The sequence below is a fragment of the Onychostruthus taczanowskii genome, unplaced genomic scaffold (genome assembly GCF_017590055.1).
Source record: "Onychostruthus taczanowskii isolate IOZ18803 unplaced genomic scaffold, ASM1759005v1 scaffold20, whole genome shotgun sequence".
Taxonomy (NCBI): domain Eukaryota; kingdom Metazoa; phylum Chordata; class Aves; order Passeriformes; family Passeridae; genus Onychostruthus; species Onychostruthus taczanowskii.
In genome coordinates this window covers 2,200,852-2,212,609 of record NW_024499240.1, presented here as the reverse complement: position 1 = coordinate 2,212,609, position 11,758 = coordinate 2,200,852, and the positions used below count along the sequence as shown (strand labels likewise).

The window sequence follows — 11,758 nt, the reverse complement described above, 5'->3', positions numbered from 1 at the left end:
TGAATGGGAGTGATCAAAAACTTGGGTTCATAAAATGTCTTAAATGTCACTCTTTGTAACATTTTATGTGTCACTTTTTCAGGCCTTTGTTGCATTGGAAAGGTAGTAATTGCATTACTTAAAGTAAAAGGGATGTTTTGCTTCTGCTTTGAATAACGGTAGTTAAGAATCATATAATTAAACTCCATGGATTCATTAAATCTATTCTTATGCTCCGTTGCTTCTCTGAAACTCAAAGATCAGAAGCACTGAAGAATATTTTGTTTCCCTGGAAAAAGCCAGAGAAAAAGCCCCAAGACTGTAACCACTCAGTGTGAGGTGTTAGAATGCAGTCTTTAATGATTTGGTTTTGTTTTGACAGTAAAGACAAAGCTCTGAGTGATAGAAATGCATGTTGTTCTGCTTATTTTTATAGGCAGAGATAGTGTGGGCATTTCCAAGGACAGAACACAAGTTTTCAAGCTCTTTGGTTGGTTGATTTCTATTTTGTCCTACCCCAGTGTGTTCTGTCATTGGCTTTGAGTAGGACTGAATTCACATAAATGGAATGACATTTACTAGAGCCTTAGTCTTTGTGCTGACTCTCCAATATTTAGGTTATGAGGAATTAGGTTTCAAGAAATATTGCTAACAACTTTGTTCTGCTTCGTGTTATCACCTGGATGAAGGTTGGCAAGTTCTGTGAAAAGCAGACATGAATTTGTCTTCCAGAAGAGTAACATTGCCTGCAGTTATGCCAATAACTCTGCAGAAAAGGGTATGGCATTTAAATCAGTCTTTTAATTCTGACATTAGTGTGGGTTGATAACAATGTTTAAACATGGCTGTATTTATTTTTTCACCTTTTCTTAAATCTCTCTAATGTAATAATAATGTTTCTTTTCTGATAAATGTAGAAATTTTGATTTTATTATGTGAAGTATGTTTTCTCATAAATATATATGTGTCCATAGTTGGATTTTTTTTTACTGGTGCTCTTTTCCCTGTAACTATAATTTTGTACTTTATGCAGGAAATTATTTTTCTTACAGATTAATATAGTTTTTAAAGTGTCATGATTGCTTTAAAATATGCCTCTTTTGAAGGCTACGATACTGTTGCTAATAAGGAATTACTGGAGTCTGCTTCCACAGGTTTTGCATCAGCCTTAAACACAATGTGCTTTTTCCTGACCTGTTCTGGCTAATGCCTTTATAGTGGATGGCCCATCATGTATTTTGGGGAACCCGGGTGACACTGTACAGTTTCTTTCCATAGCCACTGTAGCTCGCCTTTTTTTTGTTTTCTCAATAAAAAGTGTAAGCAGTGCAAAATGATTACATCTGTGTTGCACTAGGATTGCCCAGTGTAACTCAATGCGCTGGGGCTATCTGTGAAGTTAAAAATACACACGGAAATGAAGTACAGAAATATGACTCTCTGCTGAGCCAGATATGTTAACTTATGAGAAGTTATTTCAAACAAGTTGTAAGTTATTAATTAGTTTGATTTATTTTGTAAATGTGTAGATATTTTTCAAAACCTCATTGCTGCATAATGTGCTTAACTCATTGTTAATAGACTCTTCTGTTACTCAGTGGCTTTTTAATGTACCAGCATTGTGAAAAATGAAAGTTCACTGAAATATTGCTACAGTATTAAATGGTTCTCATGAGCAGTTTATGCGGAATGCAGCATATATTTATGGCATTAGTCCTTTGGGTCTAAAGAAGTATATAAACACATAACTTTTATCGATTTGTGATATATATGGTGTTAATTTATCTTATTTCATTGTTTGAGTTGGGGGGGCAACCTGTGAACATAATTGGGATTGATTGGTACAGATTAGATTATGCTGCTGTTTTACTAGCATGATAAGATACTATTTTTCTGGTATAAAAACTTTAACATTTAGATATGTGCAAGATGTGCACAGTGCTAACATAGCGTTATCTAACAATTTGCAATATCTCTGTTACACTTCTCAAAAATACCCCTTTAGAAATTGTGGCTTCTCAGCTCTCATCCTCTCAATCTTGTGGTTACCTCCCAGTCCTCTCTTTGTCCCCCTAGCACCCCTTCAGAGCTCAGCTCTTGAGTTGTCATAGTTATTGTATTTTTGTCTGGGTTTTGTTAATTGTATGTTAGGAGAGGAAGGTCTTTGTTCTTGCAGTGTGTAGTTGTGTTAGACTCCTGTGGTATGCACACAGCAGTACTTGGTGCTGTGTGGGAGGGGAGAGGTGTAACTTCACTCAATCTAGCATTCAGAAGGCTGGGAAACTCAGTTTTAACTGTAGTATATATTTCAGTGGATTGATTTTTATTTTTTTTTATGTTGGAAGATAATAATTCTCTGAGAAAATACAGGAGTTATTTGACAAATTCACAGTAAGATAATTTTTGCACATTCTCTCTCTTTTTTTTTCATGCTGTTATCAAATTAGCTGCCAACAGTTATTGGCTTTACTTCTCTTTATCTATGCACTTTGTAAGCCCAAAATAAAATTAATGGAAGCAGTAGGAGGAAGTAGCATAGGGTGTTGCCTTAGGTAGGTAGCTATTGGGTTGCACACTGTTTCAAAAAATTCTTGAAGGCATGTGTCCTCACTGAGGTCTCACTGTGTGCCAAATTTAATAGGCTTGTTAAGGCTTGTGGTGGTTGTATCTAGGCTTGTAGAATTCCTTCTGAAAGTATGTTTTCCCTCTACAGAAGGGGCTTTGTTATTTGTGTGGCAATGCCTTAATTTCTAGAACTGGAATACTGGAGGAAAGGAAGGCAGGAAGGTAGGCAGGAAAGAGCCATGCTGGTAAGGGGTGACTGACATATGTGCATGTGTAAATTTGTTTGTGTTTCTCATGGACATTAGAACCTTTGACTTAATGTGGTGGTGCAATTTCTACTTTTTGTTGCACTTGAAGGACCTAGAAAAGTAGGATTTTTACATTAGCACTGCATAGTCAAGAGAAACTTAAGTATTAGCTCATGAAATACTCTTTTAGCATATCAGTCATTACAAAGAATTATTTCTTAAATTCATGGAGTAGGTAATTGTGTAAGAAGTCTAGTTGAATCACATTACTGCAAAAATTGCAAGTCTTTTTCCATTTACAAAAAGGTAAAATTTTGCATTGTCAGTGTGCTAATCTGTTCTGCCAACTTCTTAAGGACTTAGGTTTTCTCATTTTCATTCAAAATGTCTAATATGCTTTGTCCAAAGTTGTTTTATACTTTGTGTTAAAGTCTGATGTGAAGTACTTATCACAGTTGATGTGTTTTATTCTTAAGTGATATATTTTTAACTAAAGCTACCAAGTCTTGTTTAGGTTCCAAGGGGTCTTGTAACACAGATGGGAAAATTACATGCTTAATGAACATGGGGAATTATGTATATTGAATGCTATCACACCCAGATTGATATAGTATGTATAGACTAGACATATACTTAATCCAACTCAGAGTAAATGTTTTTATCTTTTGTATTAATAACTTCATACTCCTCTAAAAGTACTTACAAAATTAGATTTGAAAGGTTATAGTGCATTCAAGACATTGTTTTACAGTAAAAGACCAAAGATTTTTTCAATATAAACACAAGTCTATTAGATTTCTTACATGGTAAACAGAAGACTTAGGCACTTGATGTTGTATGCAAGGTGTATAAACAGAGACTTGTAGTTTTTTTTTTCCACAACAGCTGTGAACTTCATAACACACAGGTCAGATGATGTTCAAAAGTATTGTGTACATAGTCAATACATATTGCAGATGAATATTTTCCAGCAATTCTTGAAGAGATTGTATAGTGTCTTTTAATTGGAAGAAATATGACAAAAGGAAGATGTGATTTTAGATTGCTCAGATCTAAGACTGGGCATGAAAATTTCAAGATGCTCTTGCATCTTTATTCCATCTATTTTTCTGGCCCAAAATCACATGCTGCTTTAATCAACACTTATCCCTCCCCCAAGGAAAAATGGTCACTTAAGCCAAATTGTACTGAGAATTCATAATGTCTGTCTGCAAGGCTAAGAGCATGAAAGTAATTTTTCAGTTTTGCATTTGGACCCCTGAGATGAAAGGCCAGTGTGCTAATCCAGGAATTTTACATAAGGCACTTTAAGTGACATGATAATGGTGTCATTAAATGGATACCTTTTATAAAATTACTGGATACAGACCAAGCATTCATGTATGAAACATCTCTTCATAAGGACAGTTTGAAAAATAGTAATTTAAAAATACAAAAACAATGCCAGTGCCCTTTTTGTCTTTCATACAGTAATAGAAATGAAAGAAATACAATAATAAATAATATAATCCAAGACCAGGTTGGACTGGAGCCTTGAGCAATCTGGTCTAGTGGAAGGCCCCCATGGCAGGAGGACTGGAACTAGATGATCTTTAAAGTCCCTTCCAACCCAAGCCTTTCTAGGATTCTTTGATTCTATAGTATAGTAATAAAATGTTTCTATAGTACAGTAATGTAAGGGCAGCATCCTGCAAAGTTCTGAAGACAGCTGAGAGGTTTCTTAGAGATGGAGGGAGTGGGAGATGGACTTGAGTGGGCTTTAAAGGCTTTTAAAGGTTTAAGGAGCAGTGATCAGAAAATCTGTGGTAGTTGAGGTGAAATTTTTGAATTTAAAGTCTTTATTTAAAATGGAATATTTTCTTTAATGAATTATTGAGGGATCTGAGAGAAGGGAATGGGGATAATCACAGGTAAATCATTAGGATGGGTGTGACTGGAAATTCAGTACAGAATGATGTCTCAGACATAAATTACTGGGATAAAACATCATGATAGGCTACTTCTTTATCTGCAGTTTGTTACAAACTGAATAAAGGTTTTGAGCCAGAAAAAGAGTTAAGGACGGTTGAGAAGGAGGAATATATATGGGAATGGGAAGAGACCCAAACTGCATTCAGACGAATGGTAGTGTGTTTTTTGAAAGAATTTTTATGTTTAAGCTTGCTAGAAGCCAAGCTAGGATGTAGGCTTACAGGAAGGTCTTGCCACCTTTGTGAGTCTAACGTGCTAGGATAGCTGCAGTTTGTTTGGGAACATCTGGGATTCCTGCTTTCTTCTAATACATAAAATTTTGTGAAACTTGCTTTGCAAGTATCTACCTCAAGTCCTTGTTTGAGGGAGCATGCAACTTTCATGTTAGCTCTGAAAGGATTAATGAACTGCCTGAAATTCAGTCTTCTGTTGTATAGTATTTGCAGATACTAAGTCCCTGCTTGTGACAGAGAATGAGGAGAGGCTAGTGGTTCAATGATGGATGATAGGGAAGAAGGAGGGTGGCAGGCCAGCATTTTTTGTCATTGTGGGAGAACTGTGGCTAGGTCCAGGAACTGTTTAGCTACTGACAGAGCTTCCTCCAGGGAGGGTATTGCAGCACTCATCCCCTTTTTTATGATGTAGGCCAAATAAATCTAGATCTGAAACTATTCTTGAAAAGAATTCTAGACCAATTTTTGCACTGAATATGTACTCCTTATACTCAAGCTGGCACCTAATAGTGGATTCTGGTATAGTCATTGTATATTGGTTGACCAGTCATAGTTCCTGCTTTCACTAGCATGAAAGCAGTAAAGCTTCCTTCTGTTTTTATTGTGTACAAAAATGATCCCACATGTATAAATGAAATCAAAATAGGACTAAGTTTAGCAGTCCGTGTGGTTCAGGTGCAGGCAGGGAAAGGGAGGTTTTTTCCTATCCTTTGAGATTCCAGTCTCTACAAGCAATCAGATTTTCTAGAGTGTTTTGTATACAAAACCATCAGTGGTCTTGAAATTTAAAATGTAAAGCACTATGCTGCATAGTTGCCATGAAGGGTAGATAGAGATGTCTATGTGTATGTGCCTATAAGAGGGTGAGTATTAAGTGCACTGAGCTTTTTAAAAGTCTTTTAAAATCTCAGTGGTTTAATGCACTTGGCCATTACTTGTCCTTTGTATAGTTTGACAAGGTTTAGTGGTACAATTAACGTTGCACTTTGTCTCCTCTCTGTCTTCAGTTCTTGAACAGATCTTTGATATGCTTTTTTTCAGTTTCTTCTTGCTTTCTTTGAACATCTAACATTCTTCATACAGTAACCAAGGAAATTGGCAGTGTTTAGTGCCCTACTCTGATCATAATCCTCTTCTGTGGGCAGAAATCCTTTGGAAAAAAACCAGTTTTTCATCAATTGAAGAAAGTGCTTGGCCATTTTCTAGCTCTAGTACTTTAGTCTCCTCTTGAATAAATTAGGCTTTGAGAAGTCAGAACTTGACCTTCAGACTGTGTTATCTGGCCTTGAAGTGTATCAAGAGCTACTGCTGAATAGCTATTTTTGCTAAAGTAAACCCATACTGATTATGCTGCATTGCTCTATATGAAGGGAGAAACTCAACAAACGGCACACAAGGTGTTGGTGTGAGTCTTATGCAAAAGATCAAATTTCCCCTTCCTTATATGTCTGTTACATGTTACTTTCAACATGCATAAGCAAGTGCCTGAAAAATAAGAAAATTTTCTTTACTTTCAATAAACTGAATCTACATCACTGAATGCAAAGAAAACTCATCACATTGAACGAAGGAATTATTCATATTTAGACGTGCTTTCTTCCTCATTTTCATGCAGTTGCTATAGGTACTGCCCATGCCCCATTCTTCCTCACTCCTTGTTTTTCTTCCTATGGTCAGGAACAGAGGCAAGACCAGCCTAACAAAACTGCCAACCTGCCTTAAGGACCTAAAGAAGTTATGACTGATCATGTATTTGGTTTGCATGGGGAGGGGAGCTCTACATGGGTGGCTTTTGTGAGGAGCTTCTGGAAAGTTCCCTCTGTGTCCAGTGCTACCTGACTCCTGGGCTGACCCCATCATCAACAGTGGTAGTGCCTGTGGGATCATTTATTTAAGAATGAAAAAAGGTTGTTGTGCAACTGCAGCAGGAGAGAGGCAATCTGTGAGAGGAACGGCCCTGCAGACTCCATGGTCAGTGGAGGAGAGGGAGGAGGTGCTCCAGGCACTGGAGCAGAGATTCCCCCACAGCTGGTGGTGCCGACGTGGTAAGACAGCTGTCCCCATGTGGGACCATGGGGATGTGGAGACCCACCTGCAGACCCTTGGAGGCCCCCAAGCCACAGCAGGTGAGTGCCCGAGGCAGGCTGTGGAAAGCCCACAATGCACAGGCTCTGGCAGGATCGGTGAGAAGAGCCCATGCTGGAGCAAGTGCAGAGCGTGAGGAGTCCTCCCCCTAAGGATGCAGGACCAGCAGATACAATTTGTGGTATACTGACTGCAGTCTGTGTTCCTTGTCCTGCTGCACCACCAGCAGGGAGGAGGTAGAGAAAATGAAGAGTGAAATTGAACTTGGGGAAACCGGAGGGGTGGGGAAATGTGTTATAAGATTTAGTTTTATTTGTCACTGGCTTGTTGTGGTTTGATTGATAGTAAAACTAGTTTTCCCAAGTTGAGTCTATTTTGCCTGTGATGGTAATTAGTGAGCGATCTCTCCCCATCCTTATCTTGACCCACAAGCTTTTTGTTATATTTTCACTCCTCTGTCCAGCTGAGTGGCTTTGGTGGGCACTCAGGTCTAGACAATGTCAACCCACCACAGATCAAAATGCCTCAACCGATACAATTCTGTGGTAACACTGGATAGTTTAGCCCAGTTCCAGTCTGTCTAAGTCTCTTACATTGGTAGTGACTTCCTAAAATTTCTGTTTTGAAGTTGTCCATACTCAGTCGCTTTCAACCCTTTATTTATGTTTACATTATTTCAAGGCAACCAGTTTTTCACAGTTTAAAGTAGTTATATAAGAACAGATTTACTTTGCTGCAGTACAGTTTATAATGGGTGCCTTGGGAACAGTACAAAGCAAGGCGAGTCAAACTTGAAGTTACACTTTCCGAGAATACACATCCACCTTCTTCACCCAGAGTTGTTAGGCTCTTGGCATGTATCTCATATTTCATCATAGTTCTCGTATTTCATCTCCTTTTTCTGGCAGATCCAAATGACTGTCTTGGACTGCTGACCAGTATCTTCACCAAAACTCATGCTTGGGCATCAAAAATGATGACTTGGAGAGACATCTTTGATTCCTTTCTTTCCCATGCTTTGCACAGCCTTGCAGTTGCAACTTCTTGCAGTTGGTGTTTTTGCCGATACCTTTTTTGTTTGGCACCACTAAAATTCATGTGGAGGACCGAGACCTGGGAGGAGGTGTTCAGTTTACACCCTTAATGTTTTTCCTTTATTTTCTACTAGAATCCTCTTTTTTCCCCCCCATTGTTCATTAGTGCATTCTGATTTCTTCACAGTCTTTTCATCACTCCTGTTGCCTATTGTATAATTTCTACTGACAGCCTTTGCCCTAACATAATGTTGTGCTTTTTTTTTAGGCCACTTGGACTACTTTTCTGAGCTAGTCAATCCTGTTCTCCAAGAGGTTAGCAATTAGATTATATCTAGACTGAATAGCAGTTGGAGCCCTTAGCTGGTCTTGTACTGGCCTGAAAGCCAGGCTTCAATAGCTCATTATATCCATCAGCTGCATATGCAAGTCCTCAGTGTTGTCATTTTCCCCTTGGTCCTGTTGATTGTAACTTGTTGGATTGGTGTCTGTCACTGCCTTTTTGGGTATCTTGTTTGACAAAACTTGTAGGATGATCATAACAGAAATAAAATGCATATATTTATGGTAGTATGATCATGGCTTGTGTGTGGGCAAGCAAAGCAGCAGCCAGACAACCCAGCAGACCTCTGAATGTAGGGTATCACAACAAGCGCAGAGATGGGAAATGTGCTGCTGGCTTCTGTTTTCTTGTGTGACTGAAGATTGCTCAGTCTACATACCCCATTTTCATTTTAGAACAAATGATTAGAGGTAAACATTATCGAAACAGACTAAATTTCTGAAATTATCACCCCCTTTTAACTACATCACCCGCTTACTATCTTCCTTTTCACTTGGTTCCCTTGTTTTAGTCTGCTGCACGTGGTGACTATTACACTTTTGCCAACAGTTACAGGGGCTGGTTTCCATGCCCAGGTGCCCCTCATTTTTTTTTCTGTTCCTTTAAGGGTTTGGATTTGCCAGCAAAACCTGCTGACAAATCTGTAATGATATAACAGTGTGTAGTTGAACGTTTACGTGGTTTGAGTAGACTTACTGATTTACTGCAGGATTTACTCTTTATTTGGATTTTATGTTCGGCCAGAGGGAACAATGCTATGTGAATAAAAAAAGAATGTTCATAAGTGCTGAGGAATAATTTTTTTTGTTAGGATACCTATCCTACAACAGTTAAACCTTGCTCTTACATTCCACTGATGACTAGAAACAGATACCCAGAGATGGCAGTACTGGACTGGAAGTCTGACCCAGCAAAGCAAGTTTTTTTGTCATATACCAAGTGGCAAAGTATTTCAGCATTGTAAAACAACCATTTATTACAGTAGGTTACCTTATGTGGCCTTTGTCATATTTGCTCTGGACATTCCTTGTACCACACCAGAAATACAGAGAAAATTTCCAAACTGTGTTTTTAGCTAAAAATCTAAACTTTGCTTTGTCCTGGAGTCTACATGATTTTCTCCTCTAGTGACCTTCAGGGGAATACACAGCTGATATAGCTGGTGATAAAGGCATTCTTCTCTTATAAGCTGTGTTACAGTTCAAGCCAAAGCTTCTGTTTAAAATGGCCAAAGTGAAAGAGAGTTTTAAGAAAAAAATCTGTTCTCCTTTTTTTTTCTTATTTAAAAAAAATCTATTTCAGGACTGCTGCAAAGGAAATAGGAAGCTAATTGGTCTCTTAACCGTGTTATTCAGAGACTTGGTCTTTCTCAGCTTTGCAAGAGATCTGCTCTACTGAGAAACCAGCAACATGGTGTGAAAAACCTGGTAGAAACAATAGGTACTTCTTTTTATAGCTGGTATCTCTTCAGAAACATAGACTGCAGCCAGAACGCGGCAGTAACAGATTTGCTTTCTCTTGTGCTGGAACACAGCATTCTATTTATCTCTGACAAGCGAAGGATATGTTGGACAAACTGCACTATTAAATACAGAAAGCCTCATTTAAATAATGTTAGTGCCTTGACATAAATAGGGACAAGCTATACAAACATGAGGCTGATAACATTTTGCCCTCATCTTCGTTGTACACAGAATACAAAAAACAGAAGTATATTTTAGTGGCTTCGTATTTAAATTTTCTTCTCTATCTTCAGACATGACTCATTTTCTGTTCATTTTCTGTTTGACAAACTTTTTTTTTTAAAAATGAAATACTAAAGTGCCTTCTTAAGCCAGATTCTTTGAATCCTCCAGTATGATTGTTCCATCCCTCTTTTTAAGTCCAGTTAGTCTAATTGAATGTTTTCCATCTGTCTATGGTAAATGCATTCTAAATATTGCTTTTGTATGTAGTAAAATGTAAACCTACATATTACTATTAAATATATAAAAACTATTTAAAGCTAGGACTTTGCAGACAGTGTGGAAACAAAGGACTGAAGATACTAATACCATAAATTTACTAATAAGGCTAATACACTGATCAGGTTCACTAAATTAACTTTTCATGAAGAAAAGTTCATATAAATGTATACTTTTATTAAACTGAATAATCAATTTTGGTCTGAATATTGATATCTTTAAGTCAAACAACAAGATTTTTGAATCTTTATCAGAAAGGGCTTGGTTTGAGGGCAAAAACTCTTAGCTATTACCAAGGGGATTTTTGTACCTTGCTTTTTTTTAATAGCAATCTTCTGTGGATTTCATGAGAAATAATAAGGTAACTTTGAGTGAAAATAATGGGTCATAAAGCATGTACATTTAGCCTAAGCAGCTGAGCTGTGTTAGGAGGACTGTATGAGTTGAGCTCTATGAAGGAGCATTGTGATTCCAACACCAAGAAGTGGTGATGCTTGGCTTGTGGGAGAATAGCCTGTGTACGTTTACTCAGTGGTTGGATTACCAGTGGTTATGGTCTCAGCTGAGTTTTCAAATTATTGTCCCTTGTATAATAATTTTACCCAAGTTTCACAGAAATTTAACCATTAATTAATTTATTTTTAGTGGCTAGGAAGGTGTAAAACTCTCTTGCCTTCCTGATCATCCACGTGTTGGGTTTAGATTAATTGAAAAGCCATGCGTGCTGTGCACTGCAGTTGAGAAGGGACCTATGTTGGACTAGCTGCCTTTAAGTGATAGTGTTAAGAGGACAGGAATAGGGAGCCATTTACCTTTCCCTGCACCAAGAAGTTTTGCAAATAGCCTTGTGTCAGGTGTTAATGTATAAAGTCATCATTAATAATATTTTAATGAAAAATAACTAAGACTTATACTTACCGTGGCTAGTAAGACATGGTTCTTCCATTTTGATTTAGAGGGTTAATATGAGTAAGAGCCTGAAATTACTTGAGTATAGACCGCTGTTCTAAAAATGAACTGTGTATTCCAAGTTTATCTTTATTCTGTAGTCTCTTTCTTCATAACCATTTCATTTTCATTATAGCTCTTCTTTTGAAGGACCTGGGAAAAGTTATTGACACCAGACAGTGTAAACTGCATTTCCCCACTGAGATTTTTCAGAATTATGATGGTTACTCTAAATCGCTCTAGGAACTGCTATGTACAAGATGGAAAAAAGTTTTCATAAATTTAAGAGTAGGTTTTCTTCTGGGAAGAGAGATTTAGGTAATGTCAGTAGATTCCTTCTTAGCTGCCTGGTGATAGGCACTGGTGACTCACGAATTTGCAAAGCAAT

At 37.7% G+C, this 11,758-nt stretch overlaps 1 protein-coding gene across 1 annotated transcript in view; it reads left to right on the top strand.

Moving 5' to 3' along the window:
• The first annotated feature begins 679 nt into the window (after positions 1–679).
• The window catches only part of GRB14 (growth factor receptor bound protein 14), a 42,701-nt gene continuing 31,622 nt past the window's right edge, over positions 680–11,758 (top strand). Inside the window, exon 1 of the mRNA XM_041403453.1 lies at positions 680–757. Coding sequence (XP_041259387.1) covers positions 695–757 — 63 coding nt within the window. The 5' untranslated portion in view covers positions 680–694. The remainder of the gene's footprint in view (positions 758–11,758) is intronic.